The 26,990-nt window shown below is 49.2% G+C and overlaps 3 protein-coding genes across 5 annotated transcripts; all 3 read left to right on the top strand.

The window, feature by feature from the left end:
* The first annotated feature begins 1,217 nt into the window (after positions 1–1,217).
* NFKBIL1 (NFKB inhibitor like 1) lies at positions 1,218–19,398 on the top strand. Of its 2 annotated transcripts, XR_006885477.1 has the most exons (5): positions 1,218–1,389; positions 1,787–2,063; positions 8,195–8,416; positions 8,590–9,235; positions 19,333–19,398. XR_006885477.1 is itself a non-coding variant. In XM_046641471.1 (4 exons), exons 1-4 carry the CDS (start codon positions 1,333–1,335, stop codon positions 9,174–9,176), a joined length of 1,143 nt encoding a protein of 380 aa, XP_046497427.1. In that variant the 5' UTR covers positions 1,218–1,332; the 3' UTR covers positions 9,177–9,396. The 2 variants fall into 2 exon arrangements, 1 of the variants encoding a protein (XP_046497427.1); XM_046641471.1 differs by lacking the exon at positions 19,333–19,398 and having other exon boundaries at positions 8,590–9,396.
* Positions 19,342–21,483, top strand: LTA (lymphotoxin alpha). Its single transcript, XM_046641472.1, has 4 exons — positions 19,342–19,500; positions 19,905–20,009; positions 20,099–20,204; positions 20,446–21,483. The coding sequence occupies exons 2-4, from the start codon at positions 19,914–19,916 to the stop codon at positions 20,856–20,858; spliced, it is 615 nt and encodes a 204-aa protein (XP_046497428.1). The 5' UTR covers positions 19,342–19,500; positions 19,905–19,913; the 3' UTR covers positions 20,859–21,483.
* A 1,338-nt stretch (positions 21,484–22,821) lies between these two features.
* Positions 22,822–25,573, top strand: TNF (tumor necrosis factor). Of its 2 annotated transcripts, none has more exons than XM_046640705.1 (4): positions 22,822–23,168; positions 23,760–23,805; positions 23,993–24,040; positions 24,365–25,573. In XM_046640705.1, the coding sequence occupies exons 1-4, from the start codon at positions 22,926–22,928 to the stop codon at positions 24,784–24,786; spliced, it is 759 nt and encodes a 252-aa protein (XP_046496661.1). In that variant the 5' UTR covers positions 22,822–22,925; the 3' UTR covers positions 24,787–25,573. The 2 variants fall into 2 exon arrangements, with proteins under 2 accessions (XP_046496661.1, XP_046496660.1); XM_046640704.1 differs by having other exon boundaries at positions 23,757–23,805.
* The last annotated feature ends 1,417 nt before the right edge of the window (positions 25,574–26,990 follow it).

Raw genomic sequence — 26,990 nt, 5'->3', positions numbered from 1 at the left:
ACCAAGGTAGCAGATGGCTCCCCGCAACCCCCAAAGCCTACTTCTCCTCCTCCTCCAGCTCTTGCTGCAGTCCTCCACTACCCCTGGGTCTTAGTGCGCCCCTTTTTGCTCAGCCTCCCGCACAAGGTGTCTCCCCCAAACTGATCCTCCCATTGATGGCTGGTCCTCCTCTCCCATCTCTCACTCTGGCAGTACCCAGAAGGACCATCTGGGAGCAGCAGAGACCAAGGTCTAAAGCTGGCCGCTAACATCACAGCAGGTGCAGGGCTTTCCCAGTCGGACGTCTATGAATGGGGGGCAGGAGCAGAGAGGGAGGAGTATTTGGGAGAGAAGGAGGCACAGAGGGGTTGAGAATGGGGTGAGAAGGTGAGGAAGAGAACGTGTTGGGTGTTGGGAGAAGAGTATGCTGGGCTTCTCTGAATTCTTCCAACTTCTCTTCTCCTATTTTTCTCTCTCCCTCCTGTTTCCATCTCCTTTGTCTACACCTTTCCCAAGTCCAAGTTCTGCATCCATCTCTCTTGCCTTGTCCTACGTTGTTTTCTTATGTCTTTTTTTTTTTTTTTTTGAGGAAGACTAGCCCTGAGCTAACATCTGCTGCCAAACCTCCTCTTTTTGCTGAGGAAGACTGGCCCTGAGCTAACATCCGTGCCCATCTTCCTCTACTTTACATGTGGGACGCCTACTACATCATGGCTTGCCAAACGGTGCCATCTCCGCACCCGGGATCCAAACCGGGGAACCCGGGGCCACCGAAGCGGAATGCTCGAACTTAACCGCTGCGCCACCGGCCCGGACGGACTCATGTCTTTTCACGTCTGTGTTTTTCCCTGTTTGGATCTGTCCTTGTTTTTGGCCTCACTGTGGTTGTTTTTGTTTTCCATTTTCATTATGATTTTTATCCTGTCTTTATCGCCCCTGCTTTCTCTTTCTCATCTTTCCTCTGTCACTGAATCATCGCCTCTCCCCTCCCAGTCGCAGGAGGCGGGGACAAATCTCCAAATCGCCCTCCTTTCTCCCCGCCCTTGCCTCTGCTCCTTTTCCTCGCCTAGCGTCCAGTCTTCCGATTTCAGGCGGACCCTTTATCTCAAGTTTAGTTTCCCTCCGGAGGCCAGACTGAGGGATCACCGCCACCCTCCCGCCCATTCGGGGAGAAAACACATCCGGTAACGAACCCCACAGTTCATTTCCGCCCTTTACCTGCGTCTCCGCCTGCGGTATTTCCGGCAGCCTAGAGTGTCTCCGCCCTTCCCACCTCCCTTCCTCCGAGCGTCTTAAACACAGGCCTCGGGCCTACAGCTCTGGGGGTACTTAGGGGGGCGGGGGGCAAGTCTGATGAGTAACCCCTCCCCCCAGGTCCCAGAGGGAGAAGCCTCTACATCTGTCTGCCGGGTACATTATATTCAATTTCTAGATCATTATTTGCAGTTATCTGTGACTTTTTTTTTAATTCAAATTTCTGCTGATAAAAATTTCCCCCATCAGTCCCTATTCGTCTTTCTCAAAGTCTTTGATTAAAAATCTACCTGGGCTAATGAGCCCCAAAGCAATTATTTATCCTTTCCTCAGATTTTCATTAAAAAATTAAATATGTGACCCCAACCGCCTTCAAAATTCTTTTCAAATCCATCATCTGGTAAGGGATGAGGGTTAGGACAGGCCTCATCTCTTGATGAAGATGCAAGAAGAAACGGGGAGCCAAAGGGAGGAACAGAGGGAATGTCAGGAGTGGAGGGGGAGGGACAGCCAAGGCTGGGCTCCTGACTGCTGCCTTTTTTTCCTTCTTCAGCCCAAGAGTTCCATGGCCTCCACTTCCCGCCGCCAACGCCGAGAGCGTCGCTTCCGTCGCTACTTGTCTGCAGGTCGGCTGGTCCGAGCCCAGGCCCTCCTCCAGAGACACCCAGGCCTTGATATAGATGCTGGGCAGCCCCCACCGCTGCACCGGGCCTGTGCCCGCCACGATGCCCCTGCCCTGTGCCTGCTTCTTCGGCTCGGGGCTGACCCTGCCCACCAGGACCGCCACGGGGACACGGCGCTGCACGCTGCTGCCCGCCAGGGCCCTGATGGTGAGTCAGCCTGGTGGGGAATAAGGTCATGGGCGACTGAGCAGGTCTGAGATGAAGGCCAACAGTTGAAAAATAAGATAGCTATTTGGTCAGTGGGACCTAGGGAGGTAGTTAACCAAGTTGGCATGTAGCCATCATTTATGCCTTTATGTTACTGAGCTACCGTTGTCCAGAGAAGCCAAGATTCCCAAAACAGCAACTGGTCTACAGATTTCACATCTTTCTAGATTAGTAGCTATTTGTCTCTTGACTAGTTGTTTGCTTGTAGCATAAAAAGTAGGCTAGAGGGTGGGTTCTGGAGTTAGATTGCCTGGGCTCGAATCTCAGCTCCACATTTAGTAGCTATGTATTCTAGGGCAGGTTTCTAAACTTCTCTGAGGCTTAGTTTGACTGTTTGCAAAGCTAAATAACAACCCTTGCTATATGCCAGGTAGTCCTCACAAAGCAATTCATTTAATCCTTACAACAACCCTGTGAAGTACTAATATTATCCCCTATTTCTCAGATGAAACAGCACAGAGAAGTTAAGTAATTTGCCAAAGTCACACAGCTATTAAGTGGTAGAGCAGGGGTTGTAACCCAGGCACCCTAGCTAGACCATCCATGGTCTTAATGACTGCATTATCCAGTGTGATGTATTATAGAGTTACACAGTGACAGGGCCTGTGTTCAAAGACCCCATGCTGTGACCTGTTTTGAGAATCACTGACACAGTACATAATTAGAGGACCTGACACATGATAAGCACTCAGTAGATGCTGGGCACTGTTGTTCCTGTTGTTATCAACAGATCCATCCTCTCTTGCCCACAACTCTCCAAGAACCAAACATTTTTCATCCGTCTGCAACCAACTTCACTCAGTGACAGAACCTAACCTGAACTAAAGTGAGGCTATGATTTGCTTTTATCCTGCTGCTGTCAATGTTCGTATATTTCACTGCAGGAACATTAATGTGTTTGGATACGGGGGCTGCCCAGGCGCTCCTGGGCTGCCTGATACACAGCATATGTACTTGCAGATCAGCTCTTCAAATCCCAAAAATATCTGAGCTCTGAAAAACCTTTGACACTGAGGGTTTGGATGTGGACCTGCCGATAGGGTAGTGGCAGTGCAGGCAGCTCTGTAGGGATGTAGCCCCTCTTAGGAAAGGGAATGGTGAAACCCTCTTTCCCCTTCTAGAGTCGGAACGTTAGAGGAAAACCTGTAGGTTGGGATGAACAACCTGAACTCATTTTGATTGCTGCTGTTACTATCTCTCTCCCAAAAAATTTCCCCCATAGAGCAAAAAATTCCCCTTTTTAGAAAATTCCCTTAACGTAAGTGGGATAGGCTGGCATATGCAGATTTCTTTTTTAACTTAAAAACACAGAAAGGAGGCTTTCAAAGTGCGGGCATCTAACTTGACAGCTGACAGCTGACGTGCAAGCAGAGCACCCTGAGGCAGACCTCAGGTTCCGGCCCTACCACTTAAGGCTGTGTGACAAGGACGTGCAGCTTAACCTCCGTGAACCTCATTTGCCTCTCTAAAATGGAGGTTGTGACGAGTAAATGAGGCACTTGGTGCAGTTTTGTCACTCACTGGATGATAAGTATTATTATTTTTATTCTTATGTTATTCAATTAAGGTTTTTTGAGTAATAAAAACGTTTTTCATAGTATAATAGGTGCTTCCTTCATAGTATTGAATTCTAAGGAACATGTGAGATTAATATTGTTGTCCCATTTAGGGATGAGGAAAGCAGGGCCCAGAAGGTTCAGGAACTTTCTGGAATCTCACAGCTGATAGGTCATTGTCCTCCAAAGAGAAACCTGCACTCAGGTGGCTTCCAAACCCTGTTGTCCTATCAGAACTTACTTCCACCTGCTCCCCTGCAGCCCTGCCACCAGGTGGCCTTCCAACTCCTTGGTAGAAAGGCACATCTCATGCAGCTTCCAGCTACTTTAGAGACCACTATGCCTTAAAATGCAACTATTTTCTTTGAATCTATGAAATGACCCAGAATCCCCTGGAGAGGAGTCTCCTCAGTTCCCATGTTAGGTCCAAGGGATGTGTCAGTTTGTGCTGGATCAGCTGGACTGGGTGATACACCCCCGAGATGCCAGTGACTCGCCTCTACCTTTGGGGCTTTCGGTAACTTCTTTTTGAGACCCAACACCTCACAGAGAAGTGACCTTAGCTGTCAGAGACCCCTGGATATACACACCTTAGCCAGACATTAACCATTCTCTCCATACAGCAAGCATTAGTGAACATTGAGAAACAGGGGTCATGTTCTCACAATCTTTGCAAGAAGAATAAAGTCCAAATCCAGCCTGGCTTTTTTTGTTGGTTTTTTTTTTTTTTTTTTTTTTTTTTGAGGAAGATTAGCCCTGAGCTAACATCTGCCGCCAATCCTCCTCTTTTTCCTGAGGAAGACTGGCTCTGAGCTAACATCCATGCTCATCTTCCTCTACTTTATATGTGAGACACCCACCACAACATGGCTTGACAACTGGTGTGTAGGTCTGCACCCAGCATCCGAACTGGCGAACCCCAGCCCACCAAAGCGGAACATGCAAACTTAACTGCTGCACCACCAGGCTGGACCCACCTGCTATTTTTTTTAATGTAATATTCACTGCACTTCTTCTCTGTGCCAGCACAGTACCAGACATTTACCATCCATTACCCGCTTTGATCTGCACAGAAGTAGGCTGTGGCCCCATTTTACAAATGGCTGAGCCATCAGTTTATGTTCCATTTGCCTTTCCAGCCTTACCTCCCACAGCACACCCACAAACCCGCGACTCCAGCTACATGGTTCTGTCTTCAGTGACCTCAAGCATGTTGTTCACCACCTTGCCTGCCTGTCTCTTGCCTGTCACCTTTCCCGTCCCCCTTATTTCCACTTTGCTAAGTTATCCTCCCTTTCCAGCCCAGCGTAAATGCCACCTCATCCTTGAAGCCCTCTCCAACCTCCCCACTCACTGTGACCTTTTCTTCCTCTGAGCCTTAGTCAATCATCACTCAATATAAGCTTCTGATATTGGCGTTTTTAAAAAGTGTGTTGTACCATTCGGTATGAACATCCCTTTAAGATAGAAATCATATCTCGTTATGGGGAGGGGAAGAGCACTACTTCCATCACTGAGACAAAGGACATTTTTATCCCACAAAATTTGTTTCATATTTATTTTTCCCAGTATAGAAGTACAACATATTAATGAAAGAACATTGGGAGAAGTTGATCTATACTGCTTAACTGATGATGAAATTGGCATTTCAAATCTCTGGGGGTGGTGGGGTGAACTGTTTAATAAACAAGTCGAACATTTGGCTCTTGTGGGGGAAAATTGTCTTGCCTCTCACCCAACTCAAAAGTAAACTACAGCAGGTTAAACACCTATATGTGGCAGGAAAGGCAAATACCAAATTCATGGGCCGGGTTTCCCTGGGGGAATAAAACTTGGAAGGAAGTATCAAAGAAAACTTTAGCTTTGTCTATGATGATTTTATTTCCTTAATATAAAATGGTGTTGCTAAAACGAAAATATATTAACATACCCCATGGTAGGACCAGGAATGCTTATTGTACTATACTTTGTACTTTTTTGAATTCTTTATATTTCTGAAAATAAAAATAAATATAGTAGAAAAAAACACAAGGGAACATTTTTATAATCTCTTGGAATGGAAAAAGCCTGCTTAAGAATGAAATAATGAAAGTCAAAAGCTATAAAAGAAAATATTGATACAGATTAAACTACATAAAAGTTTTTAAAAGATGGGAGAAAATATTTACAATAGATGTAACAGACACAAAGGGTTGATATCTACACTACATAAAGAACTCTCATAGCTACATACATAATTTCCAGGAGAAAAGTAGACAAAGAATATGAACAAATTATTCACAGAAGAAACACAAAGAACCAAAAAGCATATGAAAAAAAGAACAAAATTTCATTAATGAAGTCATTTTTTTCATCTGTCATATAGACAAATGAAAAGGGTTGTTGATACTCAATTTTGGTAAGGGACAATGCGGGCGCTCATATATTTTTTGTAGGCGTGTACATTGGCACAAACTTGAGAGTAGTTTGGCAAAATTGCACATGTTCTTTGACTCAGAAATTCCATTTCTGAGAATCTACCCCACAGAAATACTGTAAGGAGTCCGCAAAGGCATCTGTATGAGACTGATCACTTTTGGAAACAGTCTGTCAGTTGGGGGTGGGGAGAGTTGTTTGTTTCATACACACAGTAGAAGACTACCGAGTCATAAAAAAGAAAATGAGATAGACTGTGTATACTCCTGTGGAAAAATTAAGTGAAAAAAGTAAGTTGCCAAATAATTCATAGTACGATCACGTATCTCTGGAAAAAACTTTGTCATATGTGTGCGTTTGTATACACTAAGACAGGAATGGAAGGGGCCACAGCAAGCTGTTAACAATGATTAAATTTATTCTTCAGTCTTTAAAAATAAAATTTCATATTAGTTATATCCCTTCCACATTAAAATATCAACCAAATAAGATTGGGGAAAGCCACCCATATTCCTACCACCCAGAGACTAGAATTTTTACATATTTCCTTCCAGTCTATTTTTTTCAACCATAGGATTTGGTCTCTTTTTTTACACAGTTGTGATCGGATCTTATGAACAGTTTTGTAGTCAGCTTTTTCCACACATAGACATCATTTTTAGTGGCTATTTAATATTCTGTACCATGTTTTACTTATCATGTTTTATAACTGGAGGCCTCACTCCTTAAAACCTGTGAAAATAAAAACCTCCCATGCAAACCTGAGAACCCACCCACCCTCACACCTGCCGTGAATCCTGGTGGGGAATATGCAGTTGAAAGACAGGACCAGGAAGTTGCTGGGTGGGCCAAGTTGGGAGGGCTTGTGACAGGTCACCTCACTTCTGTAGAGAAGTGCCCCCTCCCCTCGTCCTGATGTGGTTTGGGTTAGGTGGCACTCACGTGTGCCAGGAGATGATGGGTGGGGGGCAGTGGGCCTTGGCCAGCCAAGGCTGGGCCCATTTTCTCTTCCTGCCTTCCTGGCAGTGACAGGACAACCTTCCCCTGACCCACCCTTTTGCCAGGTCACCAGTACTTTCCAGCGTCACAAAATAAAGATTTAAGGACTGCCATTTCCGGCCCATTTCCTCCTGCCCTAGGGAGAGAAAGTAGGTCCACAGGAAGGGAGGTGCCTCACTCACCTTCATCTGTCCAGAGTGAAAGAGGTGGTTGGTGGCCGTGGTGGGTGGACCTGGCCAGGAGTAGAGTGCTAGGTTGACAGTGAAGTGAGCAGCATGGCACCTGGCAGACACTGGAGCAGATGTAGTGAAGTCAGGGTTCAGGAGGAGGGGAGCTCAGGAACGTCAGTCCCTGTCCTGTTTTTCACCAGCCTCCGGTCAGCCAGCCCCTGAGTGGGACCCTCTATCCCAGCCCCTTTCCCCTGCCCTAGCTCAGCAGTCATTTGGAAAGAGCTTGCTCTGCTGCTGGGAACATTTCTGTGGCTCAAACTCATTGCTGGTCTGGACCTTCTACCTCCCCATGCCCCTCCCAGTATGCTCTGGGTAAGGCTGGCTGAGAGAAATTCCCCTGAAAACATTTATTTTACTCAGTTATTGAAAAGTCATATAATTTATTGAAATGTCATATAAAAAGATAACTATCATGTATTTGTATGTATATAATGGTACAGAGGAGAATGTTTAGATATTTTACCAGTCTAAATATAGATTTGGGTAAGAAACACAGTGAGAGATAAAAAGTGACAATATTTTCAAGCCAAAAATGGAATACATAGTTAGAGGTTTTTGACATTGCCCTAGGTGGCTGGAGGCAGCCTGGAAAATGTCATTTGACACCGTAGAACTCCCAGGACACTAAAATAGTTTGTGGGGACACAGGTCAGAATATTTTCAACTACCACACTTATCATATATGTAGTAAACTATCAGTAAATATTTGTCAGTGACGGTGATTTCCTAATACCCAGGAGGCATCCATGTGGGCAACTCTTGCCATTGCTCTAAGACCAAGGGAGTGAGGGACCAGCAGGATTCAAGATGGCAGCCCTGCCAAGGAGTGGGAGTCCCAGCTAACTTCTGCTCACTGCTCTCCCACCAACAGCCTACACGGACTTCTTCCTGCCACTGCTGAGTCGCTGTCCCTCTGCCATGGGAATAAAGAATAAGGATGGAGAGACCCCTGGGCAAATTCTGGGCTGGGGACCCCCCTGGGATTCTGCTGAAGAGGAGGAAGAAGACGAGGCCTCCAAGGAGCAGGAATGGAGGCAGAAGCTGCAGGGAGAGCTGGAGGACGAGTGGCAAGAAGTCATTGGGAGATTCGAAGGTGAGGAATCCATTCTCATCCACAGCTGCCCTTCTTCCCTGTCGGCCACCCACACCCATCACCCAAACGCTCCCGCTGGCCTCCTCTGCCCCTTCCTCTATACTGCCTGTCTCTCTTGCCCATCACCTTTTCATGGCCTCTCCCCGACCACCCCTATCCTGCCTTCCCAACAGATGATGCTTCCCATGAGACCCAGGAACCCGAGTCCTTCTCAGCCTGGTCAGATCGCCTGGCCCGAGAACATGCCCAGAAGCGCCAGCAGCAGCGAGAGGCAGAGGGAGCCTGCAGACCCCCACGGGCTGAGGGCTCCAGTCACAGCTGGCGGCAGCAGGAGGAGGAGCAGCGGCTCTTCCGAGAGCGAGCCCGGGCCAAGGACGAAGAACTGCGTGAGAGCCGAGCCAGGAGGGCGCAGGAGGCTCGTGGGGACCAAGGGCCAGAGCTAGCCAGGGCCGGGCCCAGGGCAGAGCACCCCAGAGGAGCAGGGAGGGGCAGCCTCTGGCGCTTTGGTGATGTGCCCTGGCCCTGTCCTGGGGGAGGGGACCCAGAGGCCATGGCTGCAGCCCTCGTGGCCAGGGGCCCCCCTTTGGAGGAGCAAGGGGCTCTGAGGAGGTACTTGAGGGTCCAGCAGATCCGCTGGCACCCTGACCGCTTCTTGCAGCGATTCCGAAGCCAGATTGAGACCTGGGAGCTGGGCCGTGTGATGGGAGCTGTGACAGCCCTTTCTCAGGCCCTGAATCGCCACGCGGAGGCCCTCAAGTGACCCCAGGGAAAGAGCGAGAACTGCAGGGAATGCTGCCTTGGGGCAGGGCAGTAGGAAGGGTATGTCAGGGATGGGGATGATGAGGAAGAGGCAGATGCTGCTCGGCAGAGGATATAGGGTGGGAGTGAAACTTGTAATGAGCGGGGGTGGGGGGGATATGGGCCACCACCACCGCTCCTTGACTCTGCCATTTCCTAATAAGACCTGGTTCCACATCTCACTCCCAGTGTCTCCTCTGCGTTTTTCCATTGCTGTGGTTTTCATCACCCATGACATCTCCTTTCCCGCTCCGCCTGCCAAAACCCACAGCTCCTACACACCTGTGACATGCATGTATACACTAACATGTGCCCTTAGCTGGAGACAAGAAGCCCCATTTGTCCACCGCAAGGTTGACCCTCAGAAGGCCCCGTTTGCCCTCCAGTCTCACTCCACTCCCTGCACTGGGCTTCTCTCCGCTCTGTAGTCAGCGGCTGGAGAAATAGATGTGAACAGAGGCAAAAAAGGGAACAAAACCAGTTTCCCTCCCCTCCCCAGCTCCCCAGCCAGAACCACATCCTCCTCCCCACTTAACACCCCCTTCCCCCAACACAGGGCTTTCCCTTTGCTGAGTCACTGAATGGTCCGAGTTGGGGGCAGCTGGAGTTGGGGGACCCTGAGGAGATTGTGGGAGGGTGGGATAGCACAATGGGTGGAGGAAGAGCCCTGTGGGGGAGTGGAATTTCAATTGCTAAAATTAGGAGCAAGGGAAGGAGGCGGAAAGAGCCAAATTATGTAACCTGGGTTGTCTGTTCTTGGGTAACAAGGGATCCACACCCAAGGCTCTCTCTTCTCTAGCTTCTCAGTCCTATCTCTGCTTTCCAGAACCCCAATCCTTGGCTCCCTCCAGCCAGCTTCTGCCCCATCCCAAACCTGGGCTTCATCTCTGGGCAGCCCAGGCTTGGCCTTCCAGATAAACATCTCCTTTTCCCAAGGTTGAGGAAAAGGTCCCAAGGGATGGAGAGAGGGGGTCTGGGATTCCCATGGAGGAACAAGGGGGGCACTATCCCTCCCGCTGTTTATACTCAGTTCCCACTCCAGCTCCACGGAACTGGAATAGGAAGTTGTAGACAGTACCAAACCCCACTGCCGTTCCCCAAGACACAACAGGGAACTCAGTGAAAAGAAAGAGCAGGACCGAGAGGAGAGTGCAGACATGTCTGCCGTGGGCACCATCTGCACATGTCTACATCAGAGAGTCTTATGATCAGAAACTTATTTCTCAGGTTTGGAACCTCAGTCTACACAAGAGAGTCCCAGGAGTGGAAGCGGAGGGCAGTAGAGGACAGGAAGGAGAAGCCTCTGGAAGCTTGGGAACATGGGCTAGGCATGAGACCCTCAGAGAAGACAGAGAGCCAAGAGGCCCAAGGCCTCTGAGGGGCCAGGCAGATGTTCAGGGGGCAGGAGGAGGAAGGGCTGGTGAGAAAGATCCTGTGAGAGGAAGCTGCTGTGATTCAGAGAAGAGACTGTGAGCTGTGAGCAACCCAGGCGTCCGGTTCCTCTCACAGGCCGGAGATTTCGGAAGTGGCATGCAAAGAGCCCAGGATGGAGTTGGGGGGAGCTGGGGTTAGGATCCTTAAGCTGGGGGTTGAGAGGTAAGCAACAGAAAGCTTCGGTGTCCAAATTTGCTCTTCCATCCAAAAGAATGTTCTCTGGTTTTTAAGCACATCATTTCCCTCCTGCAAGAGTTACATAAAATCAAAGAAAAATTAGCCCTGATACCTGGCCCCCCAGACCTCCCTCTTTGCAACATCCCTCCCCGTGGTGTCTGGCCCCCAGCCCTGTTGGGGGTTCCCCTGAGATGAGGGCTGTTCACTTTCTCTGACCACACCGTTTCCGCTTCGTGTCTCTTGTTTCCTAGGCTGATAAAAATACTGAGCCCTAGAGGCCCTGGCTTCCTCTGACCCCCTGGGGCTAGGCGGCAGGCATCCTGTCCAGCATGGTGGGGGCAGGGAGGGGGCCCTGGGATCCCCAAGGGATGACTCAGTGCCTACCATGAAACCCTGGGGAAGTAGAAGTGTGCGTATCTGCTCTCTAGAGCTGGAACAAGGAATCGATTCTCAGGGAGGATGCACTGGGGTTCAGTTAGAGAAACAGGATTAGGAATGAGATTAGTGAGAGTGGAGTCATTTGGGAGATTGAGGTTAGGGCAGACTTGACTGAAGTTAGGAAAAGGATCTGGGAGGGACTATTCAGTGCAGTTCAACTAAGCATCCAGTAGACCAAAGATAAATTCAAACTCTGCTTCAAGTTTACAATCCGGTAGGGGCAGCAGGCTCATACCTAACTGACTGTGATTCAAGGCAAGCTGAGTAGACATTAGAGTAAGGTACAGTGGATACAGAAAAGGGGGCAGTGGATTCCATCTGAAAGCACCTGGGGTCTCTGAGGAGAGAGCGAGCATTTGAGCTGGTGCTGATGAATGGGTATGATTTCTATGGGTGGAGGTAGATGGACAGGCTCTAGAGGTAAATGAAGTGGCTTGAGCAGAGGCCAGAAGTCAGAGAACACAGACTATGTTGAGGAAAAGTTGAGTGTCCCGAGGTAGAGGAAGCACAGGTGTGAGGGAGCATGTGTTGAAGAAAGGACCAAAGAATGCCAAGGTAAAGGATTTGGACGTTATCCTGTGGGCAGTGGCACTGTGACAACAGTAAAGAAGAGGGAAAACAGGAAAGTGCTGCGGGGGTACAGACAAAGAGTAAAGAAGAAAACAACTGTCATTCTTTGAACGCCTACAATGTGTTAACTATGTTGAGCCCTTTACCTAACATCAGCAATCCTGCCAACAACTGTCTAAAAGGTGGTGATAGATCTCCATTATACAGATGCGAAAATTGAGGCTCATAAACATACTGTAACTTGCTTAGGGCCACACAGCTAAAAACTAGTGGAATTAGCATTAAACTCATCTTACTCCAAAACTCGTGCACTTTGTACTTAGGTCCCAGTAACTCCAAACGGCATTAAAGGAGGGAAGAGATTTTATAAACTTTAAGAGGATAAGTCATTAGGACATGGCAACTGATTGGATGCTAGAAGTGAGGGAAGAGGAGTCTTACATGACTCCACATTTTGAGCTGAGGGGACAGGAAAGACGATAATGCCCTAAACCAAGGAGGAGATGCGTGGCTGAGGGGAAAGATAAGTTAATTTCAGACAATCAATAAATTTGTAGTAAGCACCTGAGGAGTAGGGCATTCTGCTAGACAGTGGATATAAATGAAATAGTCACTGTCCTCATAGAACTTGTAGTCTAATGAGACAAACAATGTACAAGTAACAGCTACACATAATAATGGGAGGTGCACCTGCTTAGAGTAATGAAGCGCTCAACCAAGACCCATTGAGTTTGAGGGGCTAGCATAACACTCAGGTGGAGATTTCCAGCAAGCAGGTCTGGACCTCAAGAGAGCAGTCTGGGCTGGAGAGATAGATTTGGGCATCATTCCCTTCCCAGTGGAGACTGAGCCTCTGAGTGGACAGGATCACCAAGAGAGGGGGTGACCAGCAGAGCCCTGAGGATGATCAAAGGAAGAGGAACCAATAAAGGAGAGAGGTCAGGGCGGCAGTCAGAAGTAGGACAAGAGAGGGGTGTGCAAAGCAGAGCCTGGGCGGCCATGTCTAGTGCTTCAAAGAGGTCTAGTAGGTGAGGGTTGAGAAGATCCTTGGGGTTCAGGAACTAGATGATTACAAATTTTGAGAAAACGGTTTCCACTTACCAGAGGAGCAGAATCACTTTACATGGGTTGAGGAATGAGTGGGAGGTGAAGAAAGGGAGGTGGTGGGTACAAAGTCATAGATTGGTAAATATGGAAGATAACTAAGAATCAGCTCTAGTTCAACCCACGAATTTTATAGATGAGGAAAATTTTATCAGTTCCCGAAAAAGTGGTTCATTAAGGGGGCTAGTCTGAAGACGTCACACAGAAAAGGCAGGCGAGAGATGGAATGGGCATTTGAGGGAGAAAGAGAGTCCAGGGAAGGATTTTTTATTTTCAAGAAATAAAATTGAATATGTAAAATGAAGGGAAGGCTCACGAAGAAAGAAAGATACTGAAAATATAAAAAAGGGAGAAAGAATATAGTAAAGACCGGAAGTGGGATACAGAGTCCAAAGGATCAGCCTTGGACAGGAGAAAGAGTCCTCCTGAGACAAGAAGAAAGAAAAGATGAAACAAAGTGGAGGGAAAAGCAGGAAGTAAAGAGATCCACCTTGGATGATGTTAAGCTCAATAAAATAGCTGACAGCATCATCAACTGAGAGTAAAAAGGTAGGATGGAGAGCATAAGAGACATGGAGATTTAGAACATCACCTGCCGGAGTCTATCAGGGAATCACCAAAGCAGGGTTAAGGAACACTGAGGGCTCTCCCAGGTTAGATGGCCAGGGTTGGTAGTAGGCCTCTTATGGTGACGTGACTCTCCTGTGATGCTTGGCAGTCCAGGAGAAAGACCAAGAATGAGACCATTGAGTTTACCCAAATCAAGTTTTTTAAAATCTTGGTAGAACATCAGGTAGATAAGAGATTCTAAACTGCTAGTGAAAGTAGATGAAAGTTTTGACCACGCAGTACAAGTTAAACCAAATAGACAAGTAAAATAAGGAAGGAGTTGGAAGTCCTGGTGAGAATGAAGAACTGATTTGATGGGAGGGAGAGAGTGGGAGATGTGAAGGGTGGATGGTTATGAAGAGGGGAAAAATTCAGAGTTCATCTCAAAGGCGTAGCCCTTCCAAGTGATGCTGAGGTCTGAGGTAAACCTTGCTCATGGGTGGCTAAAGTGGAGCAGAGAAGGTAGCTATAAAGCTGTTGGAGTTGAGAAAGTTGAAGCACTGAGGAGCCAGGGTGTAAGACTCATCTGATCCGTGTGGTTTTGAAGTTACTAAAGATGGTGGTAGGAAAAGAGATACGGAGAAAAACTGAGGTAGATATGCAAGTTGTTAAGTGCATGGTAGAGATGTTGATGGAGAAGATTGTGCTGTGAAGACCGGAAGAGCATGGCAAATGCAAAAGGCATGGGCCTCAAGAGAGGAGGAAGAGGTTATCAGTTATGCCAAGGGAAGAGAGAATAGTGGCCTCTCCTCTGCCCGCTGCCCCTAGTGATGGCAGTGGAAGAAAGAGCAGGTTTCACCAAAGAAGAAGGAGTATCATTAGGGAAAAGCTAGGTTTCAAAGTGCCAAAGGAAGATGCTTTCGGAAATGAAATAGAGGGTTTGAATACATGAGGAGTTCCGTAGAATATTGTGAAATGGACTGGTAGTAGCATCTTTTGTGGTATAGGGAATCAAGTCCCAGGGAGAGTTCAGGAGAAGAAGACAAAGTCTGGAGAGTTTTGCTTCTGGAAGCAAGAGGTTGCTGCTTCTGGAATTTAGATACATTGCATTTATTGTGAGGGAAATACCTTGAAGGAGGCTTAGGGGGATGCGCAAGATAAGGTATCTCTTCCAGTTCCATGGTTTTAAATGCCTTCTTCATGCTGACGACTCTCATTCTTGTCTGTCTAGTTCCGACGTTGCCTCTGAAATGCAGGCTTGTATATCCATTTGCCACGTGACATTTCCACGTGGATTTCTGTCCAATAGATTTAGACTTACATCCAAAATTGAACTTTTGGTTCTCCCACCCCATCAGAATCCTGCTTGTCTCCCAGTCTCCCCATCTTCCACCCCCTGCCCATCCATCCGATCTGTCATCTAGCTCTGTCAGTTCTACCCCTGAAATATATCCCATTATATCCCAAATTTATCTACTTCTCTCCATCTTCACGGCTGCCACTATCTTCTCTCCAAGATTACTGCAACTGCCTGCTAACTGGTGTCCTTGCTTCCAATCTTGCCCTTACAGTCCTGTCTAAGCACAGGAGCCACAATGATTTTTTTAAAACATAAATCCAATCATTTCTGCCTCACACCTACCTCTTTCTCTCACTTGTACACACACACTGACACCCTCCAAAGTTTCCCACGGTTGATTAAAATCCAGATGCTTTACCCCTCCTTGCATGGCCCTGCATGATCTGGCCTCTGCCCTCCTCTCTGACTTCATCTCCCACCTCTCTCCCACTCTTCTCTCTCTGCTCCAGCGACACTGGCCTCCTTTCTGTACCTCAACACCTCCAGCTCGTGTCCACCTTCCAGGCTTTGCAGTAGCTGTTCCCTTTGCCTGGAATGCTTCTCCCCCAAGCCTTCACCCGATCGCTCTTACTTGTCATTTGTGTCTAGCTTAAATGCCACTTACTCAGGGAGGACTTTCTTGACCACTATGTCTAAAGTAGTTCTCAGCCATTCTTATCGCATGCCCTATCTTATTTCCTCATAGCACTACTTACTGATTTCTTCTTCAGTGTGTTTCTTTTTTGCCTTGCTTCACTAGAATGTAAGCCCTACGAGTCCTGGAACCCTGTCTGACTTGATTGCCACTATAGAACAGCGTCCAGCACGTAGTGGGAATTCAGTAAATACTTATTACATGGAGGGATGGATGAATAATGGAATAAAGCAGTATAAAGCTCAACTTTAGGTTTGTGGCTCAGATTGGACTTAGAGTTAGGTTTAATTATAGGGTTAGGAATGGGGATGAGTTGATTTCAAGATTAGCTCTAGAAACAAGATTGGGTTAGTTCAGAGGATAAGTTTTAGTTGAGGATTCACTTATTGGGATGTGTTTAGATTTGAGGTTAGTGTTGAGTCTGAGTTGTGATTTGGGTTGAGGTTAAATTTGGGTTAGGGTCAAAGTCGGTATTGAATCCCATTTAGGTTTTGAGGCAAGTTCAAGTTTGAGGCTAATGTCATTTCAGCCTCAGTTGGAGGCCTCAGAGATTTCATTGGTTTCTCCACAGAGACCACTATAGAGACTGTATTTCCCTGAGTTTGGGGCACAAGACTCCAGTCATCACCCCTCCCACCCAGGGAAAGCCCCAAACCAACTGTTGGTCTCCTCAAGAAAGAAACCGAGTTTCACACAACCTCTGAAACTGAGATTGAAACCAAGATTGGCCCATCTCAAGGAACGTCCTTCAGCACATTGCAAACTCCCGTGACACGAAGCCTCAGCCCAGTTCTTGCCCTTCCTTCCTCTCTGTCTCTCATGTCTCCCCACCACTCCTCACCTTCCCCTTTTTGTCCCTCAATTCCCCAGTCTTCCTCTCTGACCTAAGTTTCTCCCGTTCTCTCTGTTTCTCACTGTTAATTGCAACACTGTTTTATGTTTTAATATAACTGAGGTCTCTCAGTCCATCAGCTCCTAACCATTAGAGAGGCAGAAGAGACAACAGAAATAAAAAGGGACCCCCAGAGAAAGAGGGACACAGAGAAAAGGAAAGGAGCAGGGACCAAGAGAGAAACCAACACTGACACAAGACGTAATCAAGTTAATAAGAAGAAGCTGGGGCCAGCCTGGTGACGTAGTGATAGAGTTCACCCACTCTGCTTCGTTGGCCCAGGGTTCACAGGTTTGGATCCCAGGCACAGACCTAGCACTACTCATCAAGCCATGCTGTGGCAGCATCCCACATAAAATAGAGGAAGGCTGTCACAGATGTTAGCTCAGCAATAGTTTTCCTCAAGCAAAAAGAGGAAGATCGACAACGGATGTTAGCTCAGGGCCAATCTTCCTCAAAAAAAGAAAAAAGAAGAAGAAGACACCAAGATATTTAAAAGAAGCATCTGTGACTACTCTTTTTCCATCACATCTGGTCAGCCTCCAAGACCTGTAGATTTGGCCTAGACACTGTCTTCTCTTTTCCATTCTCCTGCTGCTGCCTTGATGTAAATGCAGGCTCTTATCTCCTTGCTGGGTTATTGCCAAACCCTCCAAACTGGTCTTCAAACTTCCAGTTTCCCCTCCAGCCCCCAACTCCCGTACCCGAGTCCATTCTTCATGTAGCTTCCAGACTCATTTTTCTAATGTACTAATCTGCATGGGTCCCTCTCTCACTTAAGATTTTTGGTGGCTCCCCATCATAGTTAGAGTGAAATCCAAACTTCTTTTCTTGGTTTTAAACCCCTCAGGATGTGTTCTCAACTTACCTCCTGAGCCTCATCTCTGTTCCTTCTATTTGTACCCAATTGCGCATCTCGCAGACTTCATACTCTCTTTCACCTCCAGTCTTTGCACAGAGTGTTTCTTCCATTCTTTGGTCGATACTTAATGTCTGAATCAGCTGTCCCCCAGGCCAAGTTCGATGGCTTTTCTATGGGCTGCCATGAGCCCACTGTCATGGAACTTATCACACTTTACTGTAAGTATCTAATAACTTTCTCCCACACTGGTCTTTGAGCTCCTGGAGGTCAGCAGACTGTCTTTTGCATCTGTATCCTTGTACAAGGTGCTCAGTAAATGCTTGTGGAATAGAGAGAAAGCTAAAGAGATGGAATGAGAGCTAGATAAGACTAATGAGGCATGAAAGGCAAAGTTGCAGGGCCTCAAGTAGGGAGAGGAAAATAGGAGAAATAGCTTATACACACCCTGAATGTTACTTCTGTGCTAAGGACACCAAGACCCCTTGGCAACTTTGTGCCAGAGGAGAGCAGCAATGTGCCCAGTGCAACGTGGAGGACTTTAGCCTCCATGACCACTGTCCTCAGCACAACCCCTCCCAAACTCTCCGAATGAAAGCGTAACGACATCAGTAAGAGTAAGAATGATATTTGAGGTGGCCAATTGTTATTTTCTCAATCTTATGAAATATGAATAAAATTATCTTTAGAAACCTTTCTCTTTTAAACCTGCATCTTACAAGCTGAGTGAAAACTGCCTCATGTTCAAGAATGTTCATATCCACGTTTGTCATATTAGCCAAAAACTGGAAACAAACCAAATGCACATCAACAGAAGAATGGATAAATTAGAATATATTCATAGAATATTACATCGCAATTCAAAAAAAAACGGTACAGATACATGCAATCACATAGATGAATCTCACAAACATAATGCTGAGTGAAAGAAGCCAAGCACAAATGAGTCAATTCCGTGTGATTTATATGAAGTTCAAAAGCAGGAAGAATTAGTCTTTGGTGATAGAGGTCAGAAAGTGGTTGGTTATCTTTGGAGGGTATCAGCTCAGAGGGGCCGCAAGAGAACCTTCTGGGGACCTGAAAATATGTTGAACTAGGTGGTAGCTTCATGACCATACACAGATGGAAAAGTTCATCAGGCTGTCACTTCGGACGTGTGCACACCTCACTGCACCTAAGTTCTATATCAATAAAAGGGGGAAATCCTTCATGATTTTAAAAGTGTATTGGCTCATGGCAACTAGACTTTTGGTGGTGAACATGATGCAGTCTATGCAGAAGTTGAAATATAATGACATACACCTGAAATTTATATAATGTTATAAACCAATGTTACCTCAATAAAAAAAAATGTATTGGCTCTGCAAATGTGGCTTCAAGACAAGTCCCTTAGCTTTCACACCCCACCCTAGGTCACCACTCTTAAGATCCTCCTATGTGGAATTCCGAAGCTTCCCCTATAGAGAACTCTGGAAGTTGTCTCCCCCATTCCTGGATCATGGTGTGAGTTTGGAGTTATATAAATCCGATCTGTGGGGGCCTCTAAGGTCAGGAAGAGGTAGAGGGTATCCTCAGGAGTGAGATGACACCTTATCATACACGAGTGCATGGCCTCATCCCTGGGTATGGGACTGTGACATTTATCTTCCAAACCAGGACACTTTTGAGAGTGAAAGGGGCTCCACGAATATTTTCACGAGGACAACAGGCATAAACCAGGATGTCCCAGGCACAGGGGGATATAATGGAACTTCTTGATAGGAAACCAGCCAGATGACCTGCAAAGTACACATACTGGGACAAGTGTGATTTGAGCCATTTGGGACAAGGACGGGGGTACAAGAGGAGGAAATGGGCACAGAGAGAAGCTTGTAATCAGCCAAGGGTGCAGAGGTGTTATATATAATCGCTCTTCAGGGAACCAGGCCTCCAGCCCACACCCCAGCTGCTCCCCCTTCTCCTCCTCTGAATTTACTGTCCCTTCCCTGGAACTCCTAAGCCTGACCCCGCTCCCTGGCCCTCCCAGCCCACGGTTCCCCTGACCCCACTCCCTTTCCCAGAACTCAGTCATCTGAGCCCCCAGCCTGCGGTTCTCTCCTAGGCCTCAGCCTTTCCTGCCTTCGACTGAAACAGCAGCATCTTCTAAGCCCTGGGGGCTTCCCCGGGCCCCAGCCCCGGCCTAGAACCCGCCCGCCGCCTGCCACGCTGCCACTGCCGCTTCCTCTATAAAGGGACCCAGGCGTCCTGGCCCAGGGGCCCTGCACAGCAGGTGAGACTCTCCGGCCCCATCTCCTTGGGCTGCCCAGGCGGCGGACTCCTTCCCTGGGCAGGCATTCGGCCCCTCAGCCTGCACCCCGGCCCCTCCTGCACTCCTGCCTGGGCCTGGGCCTCGGTGGGTTTGGTTTTGGTTTGTTCCCCTCTCTCTGACTCTCCATCTGTCAGTCTCCTTCCCTCTGTCTCTGTAACACATTTTCTGTTTCTGCCTCAGTCTCTCTCTGTTCCCTTCCCATCTCTGTTTCTCTTTCTGTCTTCCCCTGCTCACCTTAGGGTTTCCCTGACTGCATCTTGTCCCCTTCTCTGTCTGTCGCCCTGTGTCTCGTGGTGGCTGTCTCCGTGGGCAGGAGGCCTGTCTTCCGCAGTGCCCCGCCCCGCTCACACTCTCTCTCCCTGCAGGTTCTCCCCATGACACCATCTGGACGTCTCTACCTCCTGAGGGTGTGCGGCGCCCCCCTCCTCCTCCTTCTGGGGTTGCTGCTGGCCCTGCCGCCTGAGGCCCAGGTGAGGCAGCAGGAGACTGGGGGCTTGGGGGTGGCCCAGCCAAACCTTGGGCCAACCCTAGAGCCTCCTTCAATTCTGTTCTCCCTTAGGGGCTCCCTGGTGTTGGCCTGTCACCCTCAGCTGCCCGGACTGCCCATCAGCACCCCCAGAAGCACTTCACCCAAGACACTCTCAAACCTGCTGCTCACCTTGTTGGTAAACATCCACCTGACCTCCCAGACATGTAGCCCCCAGCTTTCCTCCTACCCCCACTTCAGGGACCCAAGCATCCACTCCACCACTCCCTCAACTTCCCCCACCCCCAAATCAAAGGCTTGCCACTCCCATCCGTCCTCCTGACCATCCCCCAGGAACTCAGTCCAGCACCTGCTTCCTTAGGGATTGAGACCTCTGAACCCCAGGTCCTTGACCCTCCATCCCCTATGGCTCTTCCTAGGAGACCCCAGCACCCAGAACTCCTTGCGCTGGAGAGCAAACACAGATCGTGCCTTCCTCCGCCATGGCTTCTCTTTGAGCAACAATTCCCTCCTGGTCCCCACCAGTGGCCTCTACTTCGTCTACTCCCAGGTGGTCTTCTCTGGGGAAGGCTGCTTCCCTAAGGCCACCCCAACCCCTCTCTACCTGGCTCACGAGGTCCAGCTCTTCTCTTCCCAGTACCCCTTCCACGTGCCTCTCCTCAGCGCTCAGAAGTCCGTGTGCCCAGGGCCACAGGGACCTTGGGTGCGCTCAGTGTACCAGGGGGCTGTGTTCCTGCTCACCCAGGGAGACCAGCTATCCACTCACACAGATGGCATCCCTCACCTACTCCTTAGTCCCAGTAGTGTCTTCTTTGGGGCCTTTGCTCTGTAGAAAAATCCAGAAAGAAAAAAATTAGTTTCAAGTCCTTCTCCCCATTTTGCCTCCATTCTGACCATTTCAGGGTCACCACATCTCTCCTTTGACCATTCCAACAGTCTCAAACCTTCCCCACTCACATCACCTGGAGCTTCCAAAGAAGGAATTCTAGGCACCCCAGGGGACCACACTTCCCTGAACCACCCCAGATGCTCGGCTGAGGATTTTAAGCCTGCCTAGAATTCCCACCCAGAACTCTTCACCTGTCCTACCAGTCTAGGGGGGCCTAGTCCTAGACATGGAGGGGGAAAGGACACGTGGGGGAGTTTGGGTGGATGGCTGGAGGCAGGGAGGGGGGATTATTTATGAAGGGAAAAATTAAATTATTTATTTATGGAGGATGGAGAGAAGGGAATAATAGAGGGATATCAAGAAGAGAGAGATAAATATGCCCAATAGATGAAGAGAGGGCATCAGCACAAGGATGACCTAGCAAGAGAGAAATAAAGTGGGTCTGAGGGACTAAGGGGCTCTAGAAGGAAGCGAAAGGCTCTTAAGAGCCAGTCATTGCTTGACTAGACACCCCATGAGGAGACATCTGCACCCTCAATGAAGCCCAATAAACCTCCTTTCTCTGAAATGCTGTCTGCCTGTGTCTGTCTGTCTGGGAGGGGAGAATTTCCCAGGTCTCTCTAAGGAAAGGAGGGAGGACAGAGGCCTCAGAGGGGACAGGAGCTGTGGACATACAAGGAGATAAAGGGACCTAAGGAGATCCAGGGAAATGCAAACTCACAGGGGTGGGGCAGCCAGCCTGCTGCGGGAGAACCAAAGAATAAGCTGAGAAGACAAAGGGAAAATAAGGGCCCAAGGTCTGGAGGGGTGGAGGTCAGGGAAGCCCTGGCAAATATGACCACAGGTAGAGGCTCTGAGGAATGGGGGGGTTACAGGAGGCCTTTGGGGAGAAATGACCATACCACAAGGTATTCAGGGCCGTGGGAGTGGAGCACGGGGACCCCCTGGAAGACATGGCCATGCACAGAGCCCTGAGGAGTGGGAAAGCCTCCAAGGCTAGGGGGCTGAGGAGTACAAGGAACATTTGAGGAGACGTGGTCAGGCACAGGGCTCTGAGGGATAGAGCTGTCTCCAGGAATCTGGAGGGAGCAGGAGTTCTTCAGGGATACAAGCCACACACAGGGACTCTGAGGGGTGGGGGCTTCATGCAAAAATCAGGACCTCAGATTCCCTTGGAAGCCAAGACTGAAACCAGCACAGTGAGTCCTTGGTCAAAATGAAAGAAGAAGGCCCGCCCTCATGGGGTTCGTGAATTCCCAGGGCTGCTTTCACTCCCTCTGGGGTTGTCCCAGGCTTGTCCTGGCTATTCCCACATAACCCTTTCAGAAGACCCATCCATGCCCCCCTCCCCTTAAGCTCCTCTTCCCACAGCTCCTTTTCCCACCAGGGACCCAAACACATCTCAGGACTCAGCACAGCTTCCCCTGAAGTTTTCTCCCCATCAAGGACTCAACTTTCTGAAGCCCCTTCCCTTTCTAGTTCTACCCCTGCGTGAGTTATGTATGGAAATCAGAGGGAAACAAGCCACAGGCCTGGCTCCCAAAAGAAATGGAGGCAATGGGAATTGTGGGGAGAGGGGAACTAGGGTCTAGCCTCCAGGGTCCTACCTACACAGCAGTACCTGGCCCAGCAAGCCCCCCTCAGAATCTGAGTGGGGAGGGTGGGAAGTATCCTTGATGCCTGGGTGTCCCCAAGTTTCCAAACGTCCACCCCCACGATGGAGGAGAAACCAAGACAGAAGGTGTAGGGCCCACTACCGCTTCCTCCAGATGAGCTCATGGGTTTCTCCACCAAGGAAGTTTTCCGCTGGTTGAATGAGAGCCTTTCCCCGCCCTCCTCTCGCCTCGGGCTTATAAATGCAGCTGTTTGCACACCCAGCCAGCAGAAGCTCCCTCAGCAAGGGCAACAGGGGACCAGCCAGGAGAGAGAGAAGCAACTTCAGAGACCCCTGGAAATAACCTCTCAGAGGACACACCTCCGGACAAACAGCCAGGCGATTTTCTCCCTCGCATGCCCCAGGGCTCGGCCATCTCCCAGCTGGACTTGAGCCCCTCTGGAAAGGACATCATGAGCACTGAAAGCATGATCCGAGATGTGGAGCTGGCAGAGGAGGAGCTCGCCAAGAAGGCAGGGGGCCCCCAGGGCTCCAGACGGTGCTTGTGCCTCAGCCTCTTCTCCTTCCTCCTTGTCGCAGGAGCCACCACGCTCTTCTGCCTGCTGCACTTTGGGGTGATCGGCCCCCAGAGGGAAGAGGTGAGTGCCTTGCCAGCCTTGGCTCATTCTCCTACCCAGAGAGAAATAGGGGAGAAAGAGGGCGAGAGACAGGATTGGGGAAAGAGGTGTGCTGATGAGGAGGGTGGGAGGGAAAACTTGGAGAAAGATGGAGAGGCAGAATGAGATGTAGAGAGAGATGGAGGAAGAGAGAGAAGGATGGACAGATGGGGGGGCTTGGCACATGGAAGGTGCTCACTAAACATTTGTTGAATGAATGAATGAGCAAGCAGATATACGTATATAAAGAGAGATGTGGGGTGTGAGTAGAGAGGTGAGGGGGAAGTCATATGAATAAAGATGGTCAGACAGAAAGAGAAATGGAAGATACGAAAGAGAGATAAGGAGAGAGATGAGGGAAAGAGATAAGGAAAGATGAAGATAGGATGTCTGGTACATGGAAGGAGCTCAATGAAAGAGTTGCTGAATGGATGGAGGGATGAATAAATGGATGAATGGAGAGAGAAAACTAGACACATCAGGACAGAGAGGACAGGCTAGATAAGCAGCCTGGCTGTTTTTCCTGTAGGGATGACTTGCTCTGATGCTAATCCTCTCTCTTCTCCCCAGCAGTTACCGAATGCCTTCCAGTCAATCAACCCTCTGGCCCAGACACTCAGTAAGTGTCTCCAAAACCTCTCTCCTAATTCTGGGTTGGGATGGGGGTGGGGGTTAATTCTGGGATGGAAACGGTGGGGGAAATTTAGAGTTTTGGCTTTGGGGGAGGAGGAATGGAGGTCACAGTAGTGAGATATTTTCTGCAAAGCTTAAGGGTCTCACCTTTTTCTTTCCTTTTTCCTCCTCAGGATCATCTTCTCGAACCCCAAGTGACAAGCCTGTAGCCCATGTTGTAGGTAAGAGTGCTGAGGATGTGTTTGGGGGATAAAGAAGCAGATGGGATGTGGAGGAATAGGATTTGGGGGCTGAACCTAGGCTGAGGGTAGACAGGTCTTGGGGACAGTGTGACAAGAGCTCACTGAGCTCCAGGGGAGGGTGGAGGAACAGCACAGGCCTTGAGAGGGTACTGAGAACCTCATGGCCAGATGGGATGTGGAAAGACAGACAGGGGACAGGAACCGGATGTGGGAGGTGGGCAGAACTTGAGGGCCAGGATGTGGAGAGTGGAACTGACAGGATCACACTGACTCACCCCTCCCTCTTTCTCTCTCTCCCTCCAGCAAACCCCCAAGCCGAGGGGCAGCTCCAGTGGCTGAGTGGGCGTGCAAATGCCCTCCTGGCCAATGGCGTGAAGCTGACAGACAACCAGCTGGTGGTACCATTGGATGGGCTGTACCTCATCTACTCCCAGGTCCTCTTCAAAGGCCAAGGCTGCCCTTCCACCCATGTGCTCCTCACCCACACCATCAGCCGCTTAGCTGTCTCCTACCCGTCCAAGGTCAACCTCCTCTCTGCCATCAAGAGCCCTTGCCACACGGAGACCCCAGAGCAGGCTGAAGCCAAGCCCTGGTATGAGCCCATCTACCTGGGAGGAGTCTTCCAGCTGGAGAAGGGTGATCGACTCAGCGCTGAGATCAATCTGCCCAACTATCTCGACTTTGCGGAGTCCGGGCAGGTCTACTTTGGGATCATTGCCCTCTGAGGGGGGTACGTCCATCCTCGCCCACCTCAATCCCTTTATTATCTGCTCCTTCAGAACCCTCTCATCCCCTTCTGAGGTTTAGAAAGGGAATGAAGGGCTCAGGGCCGGGTCCCAAACTCAGAACTTGAAACAACAACAACACTTAGAAACCTAGAATGCAGGGATGTGTGACCTGGACAACGGGGCACAGGTCACCACCAAGAATTCAAACTGGGGCTTCCAGAACTCACTGGGGGCCTCAGATTTGGATCCCTGAATGCAGCCTGGGACACCTGGAACGTGGGGGCCAGGAAACCTTTGGTTCTGGCCAGAACACTTCAGAACATCCGTTGAGAAGATCTCACCCAGAACTTGATGAGAGTGGACCACAGATCTCCCTTTTTTCAAATGTTTCCAGACTCTTCCCCGAGTTGTAGAGCCCAGGCCCTCCGCCATGGGGCCGGCTCCCTCTATTTATGTCTGCACTTGAGATTATTTATTATTTATTTATTATTTATTTATTTACTAATGAATGTATTTATTCGGGAGGTTGAGGTGTCCTGGGAGACCCAACATAGGGGCTGCCTTGGCTCAGACATGTTTTCTGTGAAAACGGAGCTGAACTGTAGGTTGTTCCCATCTGGCCTCCTGGCCTCTGTGCTTCCTTTTGCTTATGTTTTTAAACAATATTTATCTGATCAAGTTCTCTAAATAATGCTGATTTGGTGACCAATTGTCGCTACATCGCTGAACCTCTGCTCCCCAGGGGAGTTGTATCTGTAAGCGCCCTACTGGTCAGTGGCGATAAATAAAGTATGCTTAGAAAAGAAACATGGTCTCTTTCTTGGAGTTAATTCTGCATCTGCCCCTCCTCGAGGGTGGAAGGCCGCTCCCTCGAGTCCTATCTCCATAAGGTTTAAGATCCCTGGACCTAGTCCCCACTCCTTGGATTACTGGGGCTCAGGAGACTCTACATGAAACAAAGCCCAGACTAATGGCCCCCTCCTCCAGGAAACTGGAGCCTGAACCTAATTACCTCTCCCTCAGGGCATGGGAATTTCCAACTCTGGGAATTCCAATCCCAGCCGGGGAAGTCCTGCCGCTCAGGTGCTCAGATGAGATTTCCGGCTGTTGCTGCCTGGGAGAGAGCCAGGGAAGGGCCACGTTCTCAGGCACCTGAATCACAGCCAAGGCATTAGACGTTCAGGCATCTGGGCTCCAAATCGCCCCCATCCCTGGCCCCCCAGCCAGCCCTGTTCTAACTGTGCAACCTGAACCAGTCACCGAACATCATCTATCAAATGGAGACAGGAACCATCAAATATGGGGCCATGAGAGAATAGAACACCTAAGTCACATCAGAGCACCTAACACAGCACTTGGCATGGTAAGCACTCAGTGAATTTTGGCTTTCTACCTTTGTCCAGCCCCTAGCTGTTCTATCTCCTTCCATCTCTCGGTTGGTAGAATTGAAGAGATGGAAGAAAATTTAAAAACAGGAATAAGATGTGGATGAAAGACCCACGGGCCAGCTCACACCGATTTTCTCAGAGAATGATGAGGAGAGGGATGTGAGGTGGATGAACTGAAAAGAGAAAAGCACCCCTCCCGCCCTCCCCACCCAGAAAGGTCTTCTTTTTTTTTTTTTTTTTTTTGAGGAAGATTAGCCCTGAGCTAACATCTGCTGCCAATCTTCCTCTTTTCGCTGAGGAAAACTGGCCCTGAGCTGACATCCATGCCCATCTTCGTCTGCTTTATATGTGGAACGCCTGCCACAGCCTGGTGTGCCAAGCAGTGCCATGTCCGCACCTGGGATCTGAACCAGTGAACCCCAGGTTGCCGAATCAGAACGTGCACACCTAACCGCTGCACCACCAGGCCAGCCAGCCCCCAGAACCGTCTTCTGGACACAGAGTCAAAGACACAGGAAGTCAGAAATGGAGACCCAGAGAATGGGAGCCTCCACTGGGCTCAGAAATTAGGTTTTCTTTCCTGCCAGCGCTGCCCTCAGGGGAAAACCGTGTGGTGTCCCACAGGGGTAGGGTGACCTACATAGGGCCTTGGGTCCCCCTCTACCTCCTCCAGCCTGGGACTGAAAGTCGGTCACAGAGTAAAGGGGCTGCTGTTACTCACCTCAAGGCCCTCACACTTGCCCACTTACAGGAAGGGGACCTGAAGTGTGAAAGAGGGGTGAGGACTTTCCATCCCACCATGGACAGGGCCAG

This window comes from Equus quagga, chromosome 15, assembly GCF_021613505.1.
Source record: "Equus quagga isolate Etosha38 chromosome 15, UCLA_HA_Equagga_1.0, whole genome shotgun sequence".
Classification (NCBI taxonomy): Eukaryota; Metazoa; Chordata; class Mammalia; order Perissodactyla; family Equidae; genus Equus; species Equus quagga.
Note: the sequence above shows the minus strand (reverse complement) of the source record. Positions and strands in the feature narration are given on the sequence as shown.

Coding starts and splice junctions, on each gene's coding strand:
- NFKBIL1 (XM_046641471.1), top strand. CDS start 1,333: ATGAGTAACCCCTCCCCCCAGGTCCCAGAGGGAGAAGCCTCTACATCT. Junction 1,390..1,786: donor CCTCTACATCTGTCTGCCGG/GTACATTATATT, acceptor TTCCTTCTTCAG/CCCAAGAGTTCCATGGCCTC. Junction 2,064..8,194: donor TGCCCGCCAGGGCCCTGATG/GTGAGTCAGCCT, acceptor TCCCACCAACAG/CCTACACGGACTTCTTCCTG.
- LTA (XM_046641472.1), top strand. CDS start 19,914: ATGACACCATCTGGACGTCTCTACCTCCTGAGGGTGTGCGGCGCCCCC. Junction 20,010..20,098: donor CCCTGCCGCCTGAGGCCCAG/GTGAGGCAGCAG, acceptor GTTCTCCCTTAG/GGGCTCCCTGGTGTTGGCCT. Junction 20,205..20,445: donor ACCTGCTGCTCACCTTGTTG/GTAAACATCCAC, acceptor GGCTCTTCCTAG/GAGACCCCAGCACCCAGAAC.
- TNF (XM_046640704.1), top strand. CDS start 22,926: ATGCCCCAGGGCTCGGCCATCTCCCAGCTGGACTTGAGCCCCTCTGGA. Junction 23,806..23,992: donor CCCTCTGGCCCAGACACTCA/GTAAGTGTCTCC, acceptor TTTCCTCCTCAG/GATCATCTTCTCGAACCCCA. Junction 24,041..24,364: donor GCCTGTAGCCCATGTTGTAG/GTAAGAGTGCTG, acceptor CTCTCCCTCCAG/CAAACCCCCAAGCCGAGGGG.